Raw genomic sequence first — 23,222 nt, 5'->3', positions numbered from 1 at the left:
ACAAACATCCTGCTATACTGAATGTGATGGAGCAGATGCCATGAAGTGCTAGCCAGGATGTTAAGGCTGCTTCACGCGGGTTGAATCGAGTCCCACAGCTATGTAGGCTCTAAGAATTATAGACTAACGCTTAGTTTCTGAATATATGATTGTAACAAATAAACCCATTTCAGGGTTACAGATAAGGAGCGTACAGGCGTAATGTACGCCTACAAATCTGTGAAGTATGGCATAATATAAGATTTCAAGCGTATCATGTACGCACATAAAAACCTTTGTATGTTTAACATATATGAAGTTTAATAGCTTGAAAGTGGTTTGATATTATATATAACAAACCACATAACTAACTCGCTCACACAAAAATATGTCAGTACTCCTTCAAAATTCTAAGTACATCTCCACTTGCAATATCCCCAAAAGTTATCTGGAGCCCTGCATTTAAATTGAAAAGGAGCCCAAGGTAGACCAGAGATTCTGAACCTGGGGAGTGAGTGAGTGAGTTTAGTTTTAAGCTGCACTCAGCAATATTCCAGCTATATGGCAGCGGTCTGTAAGTAATCGAGTCTGGACCAGACAATCCAGTGATCAACAGCAGGAGCATCTATCTACGTAACTGGGATCTGATGACATGTGTCAACCAAGTCAGTGAGTCTGACCACCTGATCCCGTTAGTCGCCTCTTACGACAAGCATGGGTTACTGAAGGTAAATTCTAACACAGACCTTCACGGGGTCCTGAACCTGGGGAAAACTAGACATGCTTCATTAGGGCTTTAGCACTGCAGGGAGGGCTAGGCTGTAGGGAAAATAATATGGTTCAGGGACTGTGAGACAGACTATGAGAATTACTGCTCTCACCCAAATAAGAAAGTAGTTCTTGAAACTTTTGAAGAAGTTTTACCTGATAGAGATATGAATTACCTCTTGAACCTACTTCTTCAAGTCATTTTTTCATAGAGCTCTCACTGGAGAGTGGGTATCTTTAGTGTCTCCTGATCCCCCAAAAATCGATGTCAGAGCTAGGATGTGAAACTTAGCTGCCGCGACCTTCTACTAGTGTTTGTTCGACTCAGTGTGGCAGTGTAACCAATAATACTGAGCCTAAGTTTACTTGAGGTTGAGGCTGTCTGTCAGTTCAAACAGTTGAAACAGCAACTGTAGAAGACTTGTCGGCCTTTCTGTGCCTTGTATTTTGATGTAGACATCTACAACTGCAGAACTACTAACAATAAAGAACTCAGGAGATGTCATTGAAAATCACTTCTAATTCTAGCTGGTTGCTGTGAGGAGACTTCTCTTCTTTGGACCATAGTCCTGACATCACTTTTGTGTTGAAGTGAGCTCCCCAACCATGCAATAAAGTGTCTATGTATAGATGTAAGTTGTTAAAACGTCTCTCCGAAACAAGTTCCTCCGCAGATTTTGAACTTGAGATTCCACCAATACATATGTGTTTCTTTGGATGTGAAGGAAGACATATCCTGGTGATTCTGATGATCCAGAAATAATCTCAGGAACCTTTGAAAAGGTCTTAATTGAAGTTTGCCTCTTCAATGGATGCTCTCCCATTTGATTTGAAATCAACTCTAATCTAATTGTTTCAAGAAGCATCTTAAGACCTACCTGTTCAATAGAAATGGATTGTAAACATGGGATATCTATGAACTCTGTCAGAGCTTTGAGGACACTTTGGTGTGGAGTTAAATGCAATATAAGAATCCATATTATTATTTATTTATTACTTGAGATCTTGTGAACGTGGAAGATCCGACTTCTGATTGTTGATTAACCAACTAAGTCAGGTTAACAACTGTGGAGTGATGTTCAGCTGGTTTGAGCTGCTCTGTTAGTTGATGAGCCTGAATCCCGTCGTCAAGTTAGAAGGTGCAACAGAACCCCTTGTTGTTAAGAAAAGCCAGTATGAGTTTGGTTATCCGTGTACACAACCACAGGTAAGTAGATATTCCAAACGGAAGTACCTCCCACAAGTAATGTTGATCTTGAAACATGAAGCGCAGGAACTTCCTGGACTCTCAATGAATGGGCATAAGTAGATACGCATCTTCAAGATCTATGCTTGCAAGAAAGTCGTTTGGCCTTCTCTGTTGCCTCAACTCTGAAAGATGGAGCATCTTGAACTTCTGTGTTGATTGAGGACACTTCATGTTGAACTCCTTTGTGTTGTAAATAAAGTCACAATTTCTTGCTTGAATTCTTCCTTGTTACCAAGGAGATTGGAGAATATACTGGTACCATTCAGGCTGCTAAAGGTCTTAGGCCGCATAAAAGTCTGGGTCTGCGTGAAGGTTCTCTGATGAATAGCTGATGATGCTTAAGAAAGCGTAGGTAGCTGCATGAATGATGAATGAATGGCCTTCCATCATTTCTGGTTGTAAAACCATTGGAAGACTTTGTGATGGGTAGGTCCCCTGGATATGGTGATGCAATAATCTTCTGAGAATTCTGCATACAGGTCTCAAACTCATCTTCTAATGTGAAAAGGTTCAAATCCCCTGAAGTAACAGTTGCAATTGTCTTTGTAGACATAGACTTCTTCTTCGCAGTTTTCTTCAACTTTGTTAGTTTCCAAAGATTCTTTTGTTCTTCAGCTGACAATTTCCTCTTGTTACATACAACCTTTGCGACTGTCTTAATAGCCCTTTCACCAATAGTAGAGTCCCATAAAGGAGAAACCTATACCGACTGAAAAGAATTCATATTAACAAACTGAACATTAATATCTTCCTCAGGACTTAATAAAACTTTATAATTTTTATAGGAAGGCCTGGAATAGAAAACACAGACATTTTCCCCAACCTTCCCATTTGGCAAAAAAGGAGATAGTGATGAGTCATCAACTGGCCATGTAGGAGGGCGGTTGGCATGCAGGGTGGCTGGGTGTGGTTGGGTGAGATGTTTATACTGTTTTTGAGGAAAATAACACACAATGTTTCCACTGAATCTAAGGTTAATATAGAGAGAAGCAAATAGTATGAGTCAGGATAAGGAAAACTCAGAACTTTATGTAAAAAAATGAAATATAGTCAAAAGAAAACAGTAAAAACAATACACTTGTTCAAAACAATCCATTTGGTCAAAACAAATAGCCAATACCAGCTGGATGATCCAGTTACAGTCAGAGATTACAACTGAGTTGTGATATGCATATTGAGAAGAAAAGGGTGATAGTTGAGGTTTACCTCTGATCACGGAAACGAAACAGGTTGCTGGGCACATCTTTCAATCTACGCCTGAAAAACCATCTCTGTACCTGTCTTTCAGTCATATCAGTTTGTTTTTGTGCTTTCTGAAATGAATAAAACAAAATTCAATCAGTATTATAGACCCACCCATTCACTGGAATCAAACTCGGGCCTTTGGCATGACGAACGAATGCTTTAACCACTAGGCTACCCCACAGCCCCTGTAAACTTTAAAACCCTCTATACCAGTATATACTTTACTTGCAGATCCTCCCTGTTCTTTAACTGATAACCCCACTTTTCGGAGTAGTAATTCCTATTTCAATCCAAATTCATCACAACCCTCCAGCCTTACTACTGAACTGTGTTTAAGCAGATGTCTACTTGGTAGTTTAGTTGGGCATGACCCTGTCTGCACATGTTACTACTGCAGCCTTTATCAGCTGCTTACCTCTGGACTATGAAATACTGTGAAATAGGCATAGATCCAAACTTACCTCAATGTCTGTCTTCGACAGACGCTTCCCTTTGATATGCTTGTACATGGCCTCCAACATTTGGTTAGGCACAAGGTAGACGTATCTGTCTTTGAGGCCAAGCCTCTTGGCAATTGGAACAACAATCAATCTGAAAAAGAAGTATAAAATTTACTTGACCATTGGAATCACACAACTTCCTAGAGGGATTCCATGTTTCACATCTGTAACCTGCAATACAGCAAGTACTGCACACACTGTGCATGCCCCAAAGTATCACACATACTGGGCAGTACTGTGCACATGTCAATGTATATAAAACTTACACAAAACGATTGAGATGCATATGTGCGTATGACCATGTATGAAAGAAATGTCAATGTGCAACTAATAAGGAATTAGGATACGCAGTACAAACAGTACTAATTCGTGCAATACGATGGCATTCACTAGGAGATCATTCAGCTTGCATTGTATCTGCGCTGCAAGTATGCTATGCATACGTCCAATATACGCGGCTCATAGCTCGTGAGGGGAGATCAGCCTATTGCTGCCTATGAAGCGCTAATCCCCCACAAACACATAGCAGACTCATACTACGCTTGACCGATTTGGGACCGATTCACTACGTATTTATAAACTTACACAAAACGATTGCGATGCATACGATGTGTGTATTGTGAGTACGACTGCATATGAATGCACAACTCATAAGGAATTAGGATACGCAGAAGTGTGACAGGGCTCTTACATCATGTAACAACTACCGTATATTACCGTATATAAGCCGACCCCAAACTTGACCCTTAAAATCAGTGTCAAAATGGTATGTTTCGTACATAAACCCGATCCCCTCGCGATGGGGTCCTAATCACAGCAAACACAGACCACAGACAACTGGCAATTACCAATAATTATAACTTTGGTCCACATTATTCAAAGAATTCACAATCATATTGCATCTACTCACACATCGAAAATGAAGTGTAGTTGACAGAAAATGGATATTATATTTTGTTTCGCTAACTATCACACTTATTGTAGCTGGACGAGCACATGTCAACAAACTGGCTTGCTTATTTTACCCCATTCAACAATCACGAACTGATTACCGCCTCGTTTTCCATGGACTGCTAGTTTACAGTAACATCGGATAAAAATGTGCGAATTTAAATGTCTTGCTTAATTGCTTTTAAAATTACACAATGCTAGGATATATTTCTTTGGGTTAAATAATAGTATTCTGTATTATATTTTACTGATGACTGCGTCAGAATTCGTCCCGTTATATTATCTGTGCATGTTTGAACTTGATCGCCGGGAAACATGTGCACAGCTGATTGCTATTTCCGGCTCAGGTACACATGGTAATCGTAATCCCTGCAAATAATACAATGCCCAGCAAAAACAACTTAGAACTTAAAAGGTAAATAATCTTGTCTAGTGATGTTTAATTGCAAATTTGACGTCTCTACTGACAAAGTCGTCTTCTGTTGTTTGTTCACGCTTGAAGTGATACGATGTTGTTTTCTTACTCCTGGAAAAAAAAGTTTGTGGCGTAACCCATGGATAAGATGACCCCCTTCTACAGACTGCTTTTTTTGGTCCTCAAAATTCGGCTTATAGACGGTCTTATACGGTATAAACAACCTTGACCAGCTATCAAGTGCTTGGTTTCATTCAAGAGAGACAACTCCGTTAATCCTTTTTCATTAGTTTGCTAGCAGACGATATTTTCAGTGATCCTCAGTATGGATGATTTAGAGAAGAGGAACTTGATTTTAGAGTATTATAACAAGCACATCAGATCAGCTTAAGTGATTTCAAGTAGAACAGGCATCCCTTTGTCTACTGTTTATCGTGTTTTGAAAAAAATATTGCAAATGGATATGGCACTGAGCACCAGGGAGGCGCAGGTAGGCCCAGAAAATTGACTGTCGGTGACAGGAGGTGGCTTGCGATTCTTTTTTCTAAAAACAAACAAAGGAGTTTAGAAAACTTAAGGCTGGATATGATTGATAGAGGAACTGTGGCTGTCTGTAAGGAGACAATTAGAACTGAGCTGCATGCAATGGGTTGGCAGAAAAGTCGAGGAATTCCATCACCGATCATCAAACTTGAACAAAAGGAGCGAAGGTTGAACTGGTGCTTACAGCATAGACATTTTAACTGGGACAATGTGATTTTCTCAGATGAAAGTTCTGTGTGGCTGTTTCCTAATACACTGAAATTCTGGACCAAACAAACTGAAAACCTTTGTATTAGCCCAAAGTACAGTCCGAAATTTAACATGTGGGGTGGCATATCTGTGTTAGGGGCAACGCCCCTCTGTGTATTTGAAGGGAATATGAACAGTGAGCGGTACACAGATATTCTCGAGGGACATTTACTTCCATCTGCTCACATGTTCTATGGAAATTTTTGGATTTTCCAGCAGGACAACGACCAAAAACATCATTCAAAGCATTCACAGGCCTAATTTCGGACCCAAAATATGACATTATTAGATTGGCCAAGCTATAGCCCTGACCTAAATCCAATAGAAAATGTTTGGGGACTTATGAAGGAAAGCGTCAATAAGAAAAATCTGACAAATATTGCTGAAATGAAAGAAGAGGTGGTCCGACATTGGGACAGCATGGACCACTTCCACTTTCTAACTTCTTTGATCAGTAGTATGCCCCGCTGCATTGAAGTCTGCATTGCTGCCCATGGTGACTTGACAAAATACTAACTGTTCACCTGTCTCTGAATCTGGAGTTATGTTCTGCTTATATTCACATTTAATACGTGAGTAATGAGTGAAAAAAAATAAAAAATTACAATCTTTAAATTCTCAATAATTTCTGGTTGTACTGTAATTGAACTTCTTGTGAAGGTTAGTACCCCATGTGTCACTGAATGCAGCCCTCATCAAAAGGTAAATAAATACCAACACGCATCACACAATAACATTAACAAGGATATCAACTGCTGGGAGTACACAGCTGTAACACCAGCTATTATTCAGGTAATATCATAACCATGCATATGTCACATCTAGTGCAATACGGCCCTTACATATACACAAACAATGGGCACTTTATACAATTTAATCACCAGTCAACCAACCATTTATGTGCATACGTAATTATAATTGAACATATTATTTGAAAATTCATTCTGAAATGTGAATATGTGTTTGTCTGTCCAGCCAATGTCCTCCCTTATAAACACTACGTCTAGCCCTTCCATTACTGACTTTATAGAGTACCTTGTAAGGAGGATGAGGTCTGAGGCAGAAGGTGTAGAGTATTATAACAAGCACATCAGATCAGCTTTAAGTGATTTCAAGTAGAACAGGCATCCCTTTGTCTACTGTTTATCGTGTTTTTGAAAAAATATTGCAAATGGATATGGCACTGAGCACCAGGGAGGCAGGTAGGCCCAGAAAATTGACTGTCGGTGACAGGAGGTGGCTTGCTATTCTTTTTCTAAAACAAACAAAGGAGTTTAGAAAACTTAAGGCTGGATATGATTGATAGAGGAACTGTGGCTGTCTGTAAGGAGACAATTAGAACTGAGCTGCATGCAATGGGTTGGCAGAAAAGTCGAGGAATTCCATCACCCGATCATCAAACTTGAACAAAAGGAGCGAAGGTTGAACTGGTGCTTACAGCATAGACATTTTAACTGGGACAATGTGATTTTCTCAGATGAAAGTTCTGTGTGGCTGTTTCCTAATACACTGAAATTCTGGACCAAACAAACTGAAAACCTTTGTATTAAGCCCAAAGTACAGTCCGAAATTTAACATGTGGGGGTGGCATATCTGTGTTAGGGGCAAGCAGCTCTCTGTATTTGAAGGAATATGAACAGTGAAGCGGTACACAGATATTCTCGAGGACATTTACTTCCATCTGCTCACATGTTCTATGGAAATTTTTGGATTTTCCAGCAGGACAACGACCAAAAACATCATTCAAAGCATTCACAGGCCTAATTTCGGACCCAAAATATGACATTATTAGATTGGCCAAGCTATAGCCCTGACCTAAATCCAATAGAAAATGTTTGGGGACTTATGAAGGAAAGCGTCAATAAGAAAAATCTGACAAATATTGCTTTAATGAAAGAAGAGGTGGTCCGATATTGGGACAGCATGGACCACGACTTTCTAACTTCTTTGATCAGTAGTATGCCCCGCCGCATTGAAGTCTGCATTGCTGCCCATGGTGACTTGACAAAATACTAACTGTTCACCTGTCTCTGAATCTGGAGTTATGTTCTGCTTATATTCACATTTAATACGTGAGTAATGAGTGAAAAAAAATAAAAAATTACAATCTTTAAATTCTCAATAATTTCTGGTTGTACTGTAATTGAACTTCTTGTGAAGGTTAGTACCCCATGTGTCACTGAATGCAGCCCTCATCAAAAGGTAAATAAATACCAACACGCCATCACAATAACATTAACAAGGATATCAACTGCTGGGAGTACACAGCTGTAACACCAGCTATTATTCAGGTAATATCATAACCATGCATATGTCACATCTAGTGCAATACGGCCCTTACATATACACAACAATGGGCACTTTATACAATTTAATCACCAGTCAACCAACCATTTATGTGCATACGTAATTATAATTGAACATATTATTTGAAAATTCATTCTGAAATGTGAATATGTGTTTGTCTGTCCAGCCAATGTCCTCCCTTATAAACACTACGTCTAGCCCTTCCATTACTGACTTTATAGAGTACCTTGTAAGGAGGATGAGGTCTGAGGCAGAAGGTGTAAGTGTGTCTACTTATACATATATACGGAAGAGTATCTGTAAAGGTGAAGGAGGTGGTAGGTTTCTAGGAAAGTAATGAAACAGTATCTGCTAGGGACATATACAGATACATATGCAAACAAATAGGTCAGATAGGTTCTACTTTTAGTGTTTACCAACATAGCATGCCCTTGTTAATCACTGATGGAGTCAGAAATAAACACTTGGGATATGGACAAACTACTGAGATTGTTATCAGAGACACTGAAAGTACCAGGCAGAGCTACAGATAACTTTTTGGGTCATTGAGTTATGTCCTCGCTTGTGTTCATCTCAATTGGGTATCCTAATTTTCCTTTGAGTAACCAAATAAATTGTACTCACCTCACTCAAACTCAATTGGGTATTTTGCCATTTTCTATTATTTTAAAAATATAATAAAGTTTAAATGTTAGTGTTTGTAATTTATATTTGATCTGTAATATCAGAAACGATAAGAAAGACTGCAAGTTGTCAAGTTCATATGCTGAAATAGAACCTCTCAATATATCTCAGTTATTTATCTATCCACCGGTACGCAAGCTAAGATTTGACATTTTTGTGTGTACGCATGTAAGATCACATTTATTGAGTATTTACCAAAATTCAAGCGTACTTGTACGCAATAGACTTAATAGGAATTGAGTTTTCGCATAAATATTTGCGTAATTTACGCAGATACGCAGCTTATCTGTACCTCTGACCAGGGACATGTTTTATTTATAAAGCTGATTGTTAATTTTACGAGACAATTACAACATTACCTCTATAAATGAAAATCATGATATCTACTGAGTTTTGGTTTTACGCCGCTTTTAGCAATATTCCAGCAACATCACGGCAGGGGACACCAGAAATGGGCTTCACACATTGTACCCGGGCTTCACACATTGTAACCCCGGGTCCTCGGCGTGACAAGCCATCGCTTTAACCACTAGGCTACCCCACCGCCCCTCATGATATCTAGCAATGTTTATCAAAAGAAAAGTTTTCAGTTTGTCATAATGACCTGAGTATTTAACGTGCAGTGGCCAATTAAAACACTGTGACTGTGTCTGATGACGAATGGTGATCTGAATGCTTGTACAGTTGGCGTGTCAAACCTCACGTGAATGTGCCCACACATGCCATCAATACTTTATCTCTCAAAAGTGTGTCAGTGATACTAGTGATATTGATGATGGTGTCTATCGGTTACAGACCCTAAACATCTGTAAGCTAGATAAATGCTTCATGAACATTACACAACAATTATTCGGCCATGTTTGATGCCTGTGATAAAACAAAGCAAGCAGAGTATGTATGAAAGTGAGCTGTGCTGATCAAGTAGATTCACCAGGCTTCCAGGCAGAGGTCTGGAACTAGTGTACCTTGTGAATACCGTGGTCAAAGGGCACCCCATGGGAAGGAAGACAATTTTCCTGTCACTATACACTATTAAACATGACAGAGGCAGGGGCGGATCCTGAGGGAGGGTGCAGGGGTGCCCGGAGTGCCCACCAACCCTTTTCCCCCGAATAAAAATTTCCTGAGGAGCACTTCAGTTGGTGGTTGGATTTAGTGCTACATAAATCTTCAGTATTATTGTTCCCCATAACCTTTGGACTTCCTGATTTATGCATGCACGCACGCAAACACACAAAAAATACAACGAATATTTGAAGTTAACCCGTTGTGATACAGTATTGGTTGGTTTGTTGTTTAAGCTATACTCAGCAATATTTCTGCTATAAGGCAAAATGTAATAATCTGGACCAGACATTCCAGTGATCACTATCACAGCATGAGCATATTTCATGCAATTGGGATATGATGACCTGTGTCTGCCAGGTCAGCAAACCTGACCACCCGAGAGTCGCCTCTTACAGCAAGCATGGGTTGCTGAAGGCCCCTTCTGACCCGGATCATCACGGGCTGTGATACATAGTAAATATATGCAGGACAGACGTAGCTGTACTATATATCATGATTATGTGAAATGGCTGCGGTATCATGGCCAGAAGCTCACAAATTTGTCATGTTCACATTTTATGTATGTGACATGTTTTTAAATTTAATATAAACTACAGAGGTATTTTTTTAGTTTGGTAGTTTAGTTTGGGAATGTGAGCATGTATTTGGTATAGACGTCTATATATATCTTGTTGCAATAACATATGATAATGTGATTCTCATCTATAATTACCTGGTACCAGGTATATTCTCTAGCCATGACAATCTAACAGTGTGCAGCACACAAGCATGAGATAGTTACACAATAAAGAATGTCATTTCTGTAAAATGACATTAACCTACACTCATTGTTAGATTCAATCATTTATGTACTTAGTGATATGTTTACATGCAGCACGTCTGTTCGCGGCCATGTTTGATACATGAGCAAGGCTCGGTTCTTACTAAGAGTGTGACCTAGTCGGAATACGGACTCCTTAACCCATTTAAATCTTTTGAATGGCAGACTGTTTTGTACAAGATACAAGTAAAATACACTCGTACTAAACACACTATCACACAGGAATCATTTACATAATCTATATTAATGATCACCAACTGTATGATTGGGATAACACTTCTCACATTGTATTTGTATCCTGATTCAAATGTTTATATAGACAGTGTCTGAAATTAAGCATAGAAGTCAACAGGTCCTTGTCATTGTTCTCCTGATAATCTGTAACAATTTAAGGGTCCTTACATAATGTTGGAGGACCCAAGGGCCATCCTAAATTCTGAAGATTGTATCGAGGACCTTTGTATCTATACAAGTAACCTGACAAAGTAGATACAAGGACTGTGTCCTGATTAACTCCATGACGGTTGACATGACTTATCACACAGCTACAGGTCCACCCTGAACAACTAATATATGACTTTTATCCCACACCAACAGTATCCTGACCCTTATGTTGGACTGTGACTCACTGACTGTTGTGTATCATCAGCTGATCACATAGTTCAACTCCTGCACACATTGTTACACAATACTGCTTGTATCAGGGCAGGAGGTCAAGTACATCTCACCATACATGACAAGTGGTTGTGTTACAGTTCCATGACAAAAAACAATTCATGGTCATCCTATCAACTCAGTTAACTGTTTCACTCTTCACACTGGGTAAATCATTTCAATCAGTCCCTTTTTACCATGTTGAATAGTGGCTAGCAATCAATAACTCAAGGTAGACTCAGGTCAGGAACAACATTCTGACTGACTGAGTTTGGTTTTACGCCGCTTTTAGCAATATTCCAGCAACATCACGGCGGGGGACACCAGAAATGGGCTTCACACATTGTACCCATGTGGGGATTCGAACCCGGGTCTTCGGTGCTTTGACCACCGCTACCCCACCATTCTGAAAAGGGTTCTGTAGCAGTAAGTGAGTGAGTTTAGTTTTACACCACAATCAGCAATATTCCAGCTATATTGTGGCAGTCTGTAAATAATCGGTCTGGGCCAGACAATCCAGTGGTCGACATCATGAGCATCGATCTATGCAATTGGTGTACGATGACATGCATCAACCAAGTCAGCGAGTCTCACCACACGATCCTGTTAGTCGGCTTTTACGACAAGCATGGGTTGCTTAAGACCAACTCTAACCCACATCTCCATGCACATGACCGCATCACAAAATTGGGGAGTATTGCACTTTACCGAGTGCACTTTGTTTCGTGCATGCGCCTCATTTTTTTATATCCCACAGGATTAGACACTCTCAGTTAATAAAACCTGAATGTCCACAAGTGCAAACAACAGTTCACACACACCAGCACGTTGTTCTGCTGATAAGGACGTCATTGCTGATAGCATTTGAATCTTACTGTGACACGAAGTCTGAATGATGTCACATGTCAAAAATTATGTCATAGCTAAATACTGATAACATTATTCAACAATTGTGTTTTTCTTGTCTGTGTTTGTAATCACTACATTTTTCTAAAGGTGAGTTCAAAAGGATAAAGAAATACTGTGTTATAAAGAAATGATGACACTGGTATGTGTCACAGTGATTTAATGAAACTTGAATGAGTATTCAAGTACTACCCTTTGTTCTCACTTGGGAAACAGGAATTTTGACACTCCTTTGTAAAGAAATATGACACACATGCTCATATAATAATCTCTGTGTCAGTCTCAGCTTCCTGACCATCCTTACAGATGTCTGAGAGACCTTTGACAGATAAACTCATCCCATGACTTATTATCTTTTATGACTTAGAGATAAGTCACTGAACAGTTATTACTTAGGTAGATCCAAATAAGACTAATGTTTGTGTCCCTTCATATATTTTTCATTTGCATACCAAAACAAGTTGCTAAGGTTATCCAGAAGGGGAAACATGTTTAACTGTGTTTTTATCTCATACAAATGTCATACCAGGAACAAAATATGCAGTTTGTGAGCTTTTTGCATGACCCATGCATGACCGTGTGACAAGCAGGAAGGGGTGAGCAAGGAGTTAGCTGCTTCCTGTTTACAAAACCTGGGTGATTCAAACCTGTACACATGCCCTGCAACCACACCCTGAGCTTAATGGGGGAAGGGTTCTATAACTCATGCATTCCCCTTTCTCACTAATATGTACTGGTGAAATCAGCTACATTAACTGTTATACCTGAGGGCAAACTCAAACCCAACAATTGTAAGTATATGTCTTGAATACAGATGAAACTTGCTGCCATGGAAACTAAAAAAAGACAGGCACAACTTCCAGGTTCATCATCATAAATCATCATCACTCTTTCTCTCACGTACACTGCTCTCTCCCTCTCTTTCTCTCCCTCTCTCTCTCTCTCTCTCTCTCTCTCTCTCTCTCTCTCTCTCTCTCTCTCTCTCTCCCTCTCTCTCTCTCCCTCTCCACCTTTGCACTAATGACGGATGCCATGTATTACACAGGCACGTTATCGACACACTTGTGATCATGGTCTTGTATTACACAGCCAGTATAGTCAGCTATACAAAGAAAGTTCATATATACACACTGCAATTCTACACTGATGATGTCATGTAAGCAACATGAACAATGTCAATTGCACTATTGCCAGTAATTTTCGAAAAGCCCTGTTACTAACACATTGGCTTTTAGGTATTACAATCACAGAGATGCCAACCCTGAAGTGTTGCAAATAGTATTAGTAGTTTCAAGGATCAAAATTAGTAGTCTGACCATAAAATTAGTAATCAACTAAATACTTAAAAATCTTGATCGACTCTGAGAAAGATAATATGACACTAATCAAGAGTGAAGCTTTAATTTCACATACCTCCAACAGCAGATTTCCAAATTATCAGCATTGCATTTCTTCTTCTCTCTCTTTTTGGCGAAAAATGTATTTAATCAATGACAATATATGTTTTTGTCTATATATCTGAATTTTAATTAATTTTCTTCAAATTTTCTAAAATTTCTAGTGCAATCGTATTGGCCTAGTTTGAGGCTAAAATTCGTAGCGACTACAATAAAATTGGAGAGGTTGGCACCTCTGCATTCATATCATCCACTGTATTGACTTAAGATTGGAGGAACCATGACAAGATTAGTTTGCCCAAGCACCTGTCCCAGCCTTATCTATGTGAAGGTGATTGGGGGAAGCTGATTAGAAGTGGTTAGAAGAAGCTGACCAGGAAAGGCTAGCTGTGCCTCAATACATCAATTATCAACTACTGATGGAGTGATTGTGTTGGACGGCTTCTGATGGCTGCAGCCAGAGAGAACACATGACTTACTTCAGCCTCTTACCATACTGCTTCATGGCACCTAAAACGTTCAACTGCTCATGAATCTGAATTTAATCAAAATGCTTTGTTGAGTTCCAAATATCAAAAGTGAGTACTTTGATGATAACAGTGACATTGACGGTTACAGAAGATATCAGCCTCCATTATGATTATACATGATCAAGTGACTGAGACAGGTTTTAAGACGGACGATGTCAGGTAACTGGATGTTTCTCAAATTCACATATCAAATATCAATGCTACTACAGATAATATGGTGTAATATTTTCAAGGAATTAGAAAATTATCTCAAGAACACAAACCATGAACATTTTTAAACATGTGGAGGTGATTTCCAATTGCAGCATCATAGATATGACACAAAACTGCATCACACTGCTTTACCAATACATAGGACGGTGGGAGTCATGACAACCAGTATATAAACATAGTACACACACAATTCAGACATGGATAGTCATCCATTAGCTGAATGTTTAAGCCACTGATAAAAGAAACAACAAAGCCTAAATATCTCTCGGATGGAAACCTTGTGAAATATGCAGTTCTAGCATTTCTACAACTGACATTGAGAAGGACACATCAACACATTATCTCAGCTTCAAACTTTGAAAATCTGCAATTCTCTGGGCCAATAAATAATCAGCTCCAACATGCCTGTGACCCATGAGTTTGCTGCTGGAGGTTTGCACTTTGTCTTTCTATACCCATCCTTGCAAACTTTGAAATTAGTAACTCTGTTGTCAATGATAACCAGGTTTAACATCATATAAATATCCTATAATAATAATAAGAAGAAGAATGATAATAATATTAATTACTCAACATGCAGGTAACCCATGAGTGTGTCTCTGGAGTCATGTACTCCCCGACTTTTGTACCTATACTTTAACACTGAACATTTGTAACTTGTTGTCGCCAATGTATAACCAGCTCCAAGTGCCTTACCCATGGAGTTTGCAACTGGAGTAGTGTACTCCCTGATTTTGTCACAATTTGAAAATTTGAACTCTTTGTTGCTGATGTATAACCAGCTCTTACATGCCTGTAACCCATAGAGTCTGTTGCTGGAGTGGTGCACTCCCTGACTTTGTGTACCTATGTTTCCACACTTTGAAATTGGCAAATCTTTGCTGCTGATGTATAACTAGCTAGAACATGCCTGTAACCCATGAAGTTTGCTGCTGGAGTTGTGCACTCCCTAACTTTGTATACTAGTAACTATATTTTCTTACTTTGAAAATTTGTAACTCTTTGTTGGCAATATGTAACCAGCCCTAACATGGAGTTGTGTACTCCCTGTCTTTGTATACCTATCTGAAATGAATAAAAATATTTTTAAAAAAACAAAAAAAACCACTTTATCTCAGCTTAATATTAATATTTCATAATTGTGGACAGAACAATCTTTATGAAGGGCACATGAAGGGATCCAAGGATGACCAACTGACAAGACAGATATTGTTCAACACTCTGGCATCAACCATGGACACTGAAAGGGCTTGCCAGTTCATCAGTATGCAATTCTTTTCTACACACTCGTTCCATTAATCTTACCATGCTGACACATCAACATAAAATTAACTCATACTTATTATTCCAGGCAGACAACACAACCAGCCATGGTTAAACCATGATTATGGGTAGACATCAAACGTAAGCTACAGAGGTTGTTGTGTGAGAGGGGCCACAGTGTTGTATGGGATGAGCCACACTGGGTGTTGTGTGGGGTTGCCAGAATGGTGTATGGGAGGGGGCTACCCTGGGTGTTGTGTGGGGTTGCCAGAGTGGTGTATGGGAGGGGGCTACCCTGGGTGTTGTGTGGGGTTGCCAGAGTGGTGTATGGGAGGGGGCTACCCAGGGTGTTGTGTGGGGTTGCCAGAGTGGTGTATGGGATGAGCCACCCTGGGTGTTGTGTGGGGTTGCCCAGAGCGTTGTATGGGAGGGGCTACCCAGGGTGTCGTATGGAATGAGCCATCCAGGGTGTTGTGTGGAATGAGCCACCCTGGGTGTTGTGTGGAATGAGCCACCCAGGGTGTTGTGTGGGATGATACACCCTGGGTGTTGTGTGGAATGAGCCACCCTGGGTGTTGTGTGGAATGAGCCACCCTGGGTGTTGTGTGGGATGAGCCACCCTGGGTGTTGTATGGAATGAGCCACCCTGGGTGTTGTGTGGAATGAGCCACCCTGGGTGTTGTGTGGTGCAGTGCAGAGAGTTGCATGGGGCTGCCCCAAATGACACCCAGATCATCTGAATTGCTACTATTTCATAGCTAGAACTATGACTACCGCAATTATAACCATTACAAGTTTTTTCGAATGACCTATGCATTTATGCTGAAGGAGTCATTGTTAGCAATTATCCAATTTCTTAGCTGAACACTGCATTTTAATTTTGACAACATTAGTTTCATGAGATATTCCAAGTTCCCCATATAATTATAGAATTCAGAGTACTCTTTCTTAAAGATGTAAGGTATTTAGTGACGGTGAAAAAAACGTTAATATAGACAAACTCATCTGAATAATGTTCTTGATTCTCATTTATTGTAATTTTTATTAGAATTTTTCATGTCCTTTGGACTTGTGGCAGCGCCTGATTAAAACATTTAAGATAGATAAACATTTTATAAGATGAGGCGGTATGTTTTAGGTTCCAGTCGGTGGGTCGGCAATAAAATTAGAAGGGTCGGTCGGGCGATGTGAAAAGCAAAAAATATAAATGCTGTCCTAACTGATAAATGTAATTCCTACCCATAGCATTGACTATAACAGATTGCTTAAAGGAGAATACGAGTGAATTGCAATAATTTTCTGGGTGAAAGATAAAGTCATCAGAAATATATTCCCAAATTTTCAAATAAAAATTATGTATACTTATGTTTTAATCGCGAAAACAGTTTCTATAAATCTCGGCTTCAGCCATTATGCATATTTCGCTGGAACCCACGTTCACCTTTAAGTGGCTTGTTCTGTTGCCTCGTAATAGTAAACATGAGATTTTTGACAAGGTGACACAAAGGTACTTTGGGATTCCACATTTCCTAAATTAAATCCACCTATATTGAAACTGTTTTTGTAATCCCTTTTGGATCAACCAAAACTCACTATTTGAATGAAATATTAATATCAATCATATATTATTTACAGTATCTTGTGTTTCACATTTGACGTCAATAGTAATGCGTCACCTGCAAAAATATACTTGCATAAATATACCTGCATAAATATTCCTTGCCTTGCATCTGATTTACATGGGCAGAAATGCTTCCAGTGATAACAAGAAGACAAAGTCATCAATATCCCCCTCAATGGCAAAATACTCTTCATGATTATGTCTACGAGTTATGATTATGTCAAATATTTAGGTGTGTATATAGAAATATTTAGGTGTGTATATAGAAAAGTGGAAGGAGAGTATTGAAAGGTTTTTAAAGTTCTGCTCCAGAAAGCAGCACTATCACCAATTTCAGTCAAACTTGTTGCCATGGAAATGCCAAAAATATTTTATTCAGAATTCCAAAACTACCAAAAGGCACCAGTACACCACCAGACCAATCTATGTGCCAAGTTTGGTGAAGAAACATTGAACGGTTTTAGAGTTCTGCTCCGGAAAAGAGCACTACTACAATTTCAGGCTGTCAAACTTGTTGCCATGGAAACGTCAAAAATATTTTATTCAGAATTCCCAAAATACCAAAAGGCACCAGTACACCACCAGATCTATCCATGTGCCAAGTTTGGTGAAGAAATATTGAAAGGTTTTAGAGTTCTGCTCCGGAAAAGAGCACTACCACTAATTTCAGTCTAAGTCGAACTTGTTGCCATGGAAACGCCAAAAACATTTAATTCAGAATTCCAAAACTACCAAAAGGCACCAGTACACCACCAGATCCATGTATGTGCCAAGTTTGGTGAAGAAGAAATATTGAACGGTTTTAGAGTTCTGCTCGGAAAAGACACAAATGTGCACGGACGGACGGATTTGGACGGACGGGGAGTCCATTTTAATACCCCCCGCAAAACGCGTTACGGGGGATAATCAACGGTGAATGTGTTGAGACAGTGTCGGAGTATAAGTATCTGGGAACCTTCACTGACTCTAAGCTGAACTGGAACTCTAACACTGAAGCCCTATACAAGAAGTGTCAACAACGTCTTCATCTCATGCGTAAACTGAGATCTTTTAATGTTAACCCATCTGTGATGTCATCTTTTTATGTAGCATTTATTCAGAGTATTTTAACATTTTCCTTCCATTGTTGGTACAGGTCTCTCTCAGTTCATCTCAAATCCAAAATAGACAAAAATTGTTAACACTGCAAGTAAAATCGCTGAAGTCAGATTTGAATGTTTATCATCAATATATGAGCAGCAAATCGTGAATCAAGCTGTCAAAATCATATCTGACCGTACTCACTACTTAAATTCGGAATACAACCTCCTCCGGAGCACCTTAAGAATACAGCACCACAACTTCTCGTGAGGACGATCTCTGCCGTAGGTCACGTGTCATTAAGACAAGCAACCAGTTTGTGAGAACCCGTCGGACGCGAACCCGCGACCTTCGGATTGTTAGCTCGACAGCTAACCGACTGAGCTACGTCCACACTGTTGCGAAATGTGCAAATTTATCAAGTCATTCCTGTGGCGTCACGGAAATGAACGGAAAGAGTCGAATAGGTCACGGACAATTACAAATGCTACGGGTAGACTTGGTGTCTCGTGATTTTATTCTCCGGACAATTGCCGAATGGATCCGATGCCATTTGGCACACTCGTCCCATTCCGTAATCTACAAATTAACGCGTGTGGCGTGGAATGAGCGATATGCCTCAAACTGAAAAGGGTTGTTGGCGTCATATGTAGATTTCACGGTGCATCATGAATGGCGGCTTTTATATAAATCAGTGATTTTGTGACAGAAAAGTGATGTAGGGAACACTGTAAGGATAATGTGGATCGCACTAAAGAACGAGGGAGCCATGAGCATGTGTAGTGACGGCACTTTCGGGTGAGTTAGCCTTGAATCATTACTTTACAAAATTTATGTTGCGTGTGAAAGAGGCTTGAGTGCAAATTCCAGACCAATTTCCATTAGCCCAAAATTTCTACATTAAGCCATTTCATAATGTACTTTCGACGTTTTGGGTTTCCCGTTTTTGTGTGAAAAAAAAGTATTAAAATGCAAAAAGGAAAAACAACAAATGGTACTCACGTATTACACCAGACATGTACCTGCTATATTGGATTAGGTCCCCAACCCTAACCCTAACCCTAACCCTAACCCCTTGAAATAATCCTAATAAATAGAATGCATTGACCGAACCACCGGACATGTACCTACTATATTGCATTAGGTCCCCAACCCCAACCCTAACCCTAAACCCTAAACCCTAAACCCTAAACCCTAACCCTAACCCTAGCCCTAGCCCTAACCCCAATCCCTTGAATTAATCCTAATAAATAGAATGCATTGACCGAACCGGCACAAACACGACTGACGTGTCTAGTGTAATGCATTATTACCGCTTCGAAAAATAATATACTAATAAAACACTTTTCTATGTAATGGTGCAAATTACTGAATGACAAAAATATATATGTAAATTAAAAAAATTACAAAATACAAAATACACAAAATAACACCTCAGCAGCCCATAATACAAATAAATATGAGCGTATTAGTGAAAAAGGAAAAATATTTCAAACTGGTGCTTGCAAAATATTACGCATCCGCCGGTATACAACTACTGGAAACTCTCAACATCGTTGGACTTATGCAATGACATAGCTCGTAGAGATGAAACACCACTGAGCGGAGCTTATACGCACTCGCTGAGCCAGACAACCGTGTTGCCATGCAGGCGTCATAGGGCATTGTTTCGAGAACGTGCGTTCGAACAAAATCACATAACATTACGTAAAAGGGTATTATGACATATTTTTAAAGTTTGTGGTGCTGTATTCTAAAGGTAGGCCCCTCCTCCCTTCAGGCCGCCGCTACAAAGTTCCAATTGTGAAAAATAAGAGAGCCCCTACATCCTTTATCATCCGATACTGTGTTCCACAGGAGATATCGCTTGTGTGAGATCATATGATATCTCCTAGGAGATATCGTTTTGACAGTAGATTTTGTACAATGCCCTGACAATGCTATGACGTCATCAATGACGCCACAAGGCTATGACATCGCTGCACTGCAAGTCTAATGGTACTACAGTGTTGAGAGATGTACATTTTTCATTGAAAACTAATGAAGAATGATTTTTGATGATAAATAGAATCTAACCCTCGTGTCTACTGATATCAATTATATCAGCACTCGTTGATAAACGATAAAGGTAAAAATATCCTCGGCAAGCCTCGGATATTTGTAACTTTATCAACTCGTGTTGATATAACTGATATCAGTAGACACTTGGGTGAGATTCTTTATTTATTCCAAGTACCATATCTCTCTTAAACAAATGTGAAGATACCTAAATCAAAGAATTTATGTAAATATGTTTGGTATCTCTCAAATGTGTCAGTAGCTCTGCTGATGTAACACAAATTCCTGAAAAGGCATTAAAGTATTATTCTATTCTATTCAAAATAATTCAAACATACTTATGACATTTTCTTATCACTCATGAAATTCATTCGGTAGTAACACCTTTACAAGAGTCCTCCATGAGTGATGTTTTAATCTCATTAACATGATTAAGGAAAAGTGCAAACAAAAGTAGAGGCACAAGTTATTCCTTGCCTTGCAACTGATTTACATGGGCAGAAGTTTGTAGCATTTCCTTTACAAATGATACATGATTTAATAATCTGATGTCACTGACATCGTTTGCCTGATACATAAAGTGTAATATTTTTTGCTGCAGACCTGATCACTATATTCTGTCCAATTCTTTTATGGAATCTACAAATGCACAAAATAAATTCTTTTTCATAATGTACATTTGTGATCAAAGGATAAAACAGAATGTGTTTGATGTGCAAAGTTTACCAAAACAACACAACACAAAAACCAAAAGATAGGTCTGTTATTTCCAGTGTCATGTCATTGAGATCCATATATTTATATATACACTAGCTTAATTCCACCCTCAAACCACATTACTGAGAAGACACCTGTGTCAAGAAAAATATTGAAAAGGTTTAACATAAATATCCATGAATATATCAATATTGGTTACTCGTCATGTGCTCCACCCAAAACTAAAAAAACGTCTTTTTCACTATAATGTTTAAATGGACAAATGAACTTCAAGGGCCGTGGAAATTGTTCCAATGAAAACTGAACCCAACAGTTTTATCTCTTTGGTCAGAAAACTAAACGTCAGATGAATCAGTGGTCTAATTCTACACGGAAAGATGAGTCGGCTTGATCGGGATAGGGAAATGGATGAGACGGGCCGACAGTTTGGGGAAGCTGCCTTGGTTACGTACCTCTCGTAAATATATCGCATTCCCAGCAGCAAGAACCCAACAAAAAAAGATATGTTCATATCGGAGAACTTTGGGTAGTATATATCTGGGTCTGTGCTTTCCAAATCTCTCCATGATGTCCCGTTAGCGAACCAAAATGTTTCACTCCAAAGCACATTTTCTGCTGCTCGAATCATCGCCGCCATCTTTACCGGTGTACAATGAAACTGTTCCCGATACGAAAATACAACCAGCATCCGCGGTGACGTTCGCCTGTGTTCCGCGCAAGTTTAAATGTGGTCATGTGAGAGGCGCTCGATTTATACTCCGACTGCCACAATATATATTGTTTACACCAGTCAATGGCGCGTGTGCGTCACAGGGTAAAGTGCAGTACTCCTAGAATGCGCTTTACCGGGCGCAGCCCTTGCTGCTCCCTTTACGATCCTTAGGGTTAGGGTTAGTTCATATGAATAAACTCGTATTCCTGGTATAGTGCAAGGTTAGGGTATGCCACCCTTTACGATCCTTAGGGTTAGGGAACCCCAGCAGCGCTAATTAATCTGAGAAAGTGCGCCCTGTAAAGTGCAGTACTCCCCATGACCGCATTTATTGTTTGCTTGTTGTTTAACGCCGCACTCAGCAATATTCCATCTATATGGCGGCGGTCTGTGATCAATAGCATGAACATTGATCTATACAGTTGGGATACGATGACATGTGTCAGGCGTGTAGCAAGCCACTTTTTTCGTGTAAGCCCGATACGTTCGAAAGCTTTATATTTAGAAATTATTGAGGGCTTGCCCGGCCTTTTTAGCAACACTCATAAGTAAGCCCAGGTTTTTTTTATACCGGTAGCTATATACGCCCTTGTGGGTCAAAGTTAGTGAGCCTCATCAACCGATCCTGTTAGTCGCCTTTTACGACAAGCATGGGTTGCTGAAGACCAATTCGTACCCGGATCTCCAAGCACGTACGTACATTTGAAAATTGGGGAGTAGTGCACATTACTGGTTGCACTTTGTCTCGCGCATGCACCTCATTATGCCACACCCTTCCCATTCATTGTTTTCAAAGAAATCTTCCCGAAGTATTTTACTTCAGTCTACAGAGAGATATCAGTCTGTGTATACCACGTGTTACAGTTAGCTAACAGTGCGTTAAGAACAGGTTTAGCAGCATTAAGTTGTTAACTGGAAAGCGTTCATGTGTTTCAGCAGAGTCTATTAAATGGTCTCAGAGACTAACCAATTAACAATCCCTGCAGATGTCCCACCAGAAGGCTGTGTCTAAATAGACTGATGTGTAATCAGCTATTTTTATCTCAGTGCTGTTATCCAAGCAATGTCCTTTGGCCCATATAGCTCTTGTAAATGATTAACTGTATCGCATATTAGGAGATTATGATAGATTGGTATACCATGGACTTTGTTAGTTTGGCCATGACGTAACAATGTAAGACGACTCAGCCAAGATCAGCATGTTTTGGGTTTTTTCTTCTAAAAATAAATAAACTATTTGTTTCTCTCTGTAAGGCGTGTAAAGAGTGCTGAGGGTGTGGGGAAGGGGCTTTG

The 23,222-nt window shown here is 39.5% G+C and overlaps 1 protein-coding gene across 1 annotated transcript in view; it reads right to left on the bottom strand.

The window, feature by feature from the left end:
* LOC124276679 (ceramide synthase 5-like) overlaps positions 1-21,963 on the bottom strand; it is a 44,518-nt gene extending 22,555 nt beyond the window's left edge. Inside the window, exons 1-3 of the mRNA XM_046712318.1 lie at positions 21,670-21,963; positions 3,703-3,832; positions 3,203-3,309 (exon numbers count right to left, since the gene is read on the bottom strand). Coding sequence (XP_046568274.1) covers positions 3,203-3,309; positions 3,703-3,832; positions 21,670-21,905 — 473 coding nt within the window. The 5' untranslated portion in view covers positions 21,906-21,963. The remainder of the gene's footprint in view (positions 1-3,202; positions 3,310-3,702; positions 3,833-21,669) is intronic.
* Positions 21,964-23,222: the final 1,259 nt, after the last annotated feature.

Source organism: Haliotis rubra, unplaced genomic scaffold (genome assembly GCF_003918875.1).
Source record: "Haliotis rubra isolate DU_JTF1 unplaced genomic scaffold, ASM391887v1 Scf211, whole genome shotgun sequence".
Lineage (NCBI taxonomy): Eukaryota > Metazoa > Mollusca > Gastropoda > Lepetellida > Haliotidae > Haliotis > Haliotis rubra.
This window is presented reverse-complemented; position numbering and strand designations above follow the sequence as displayed.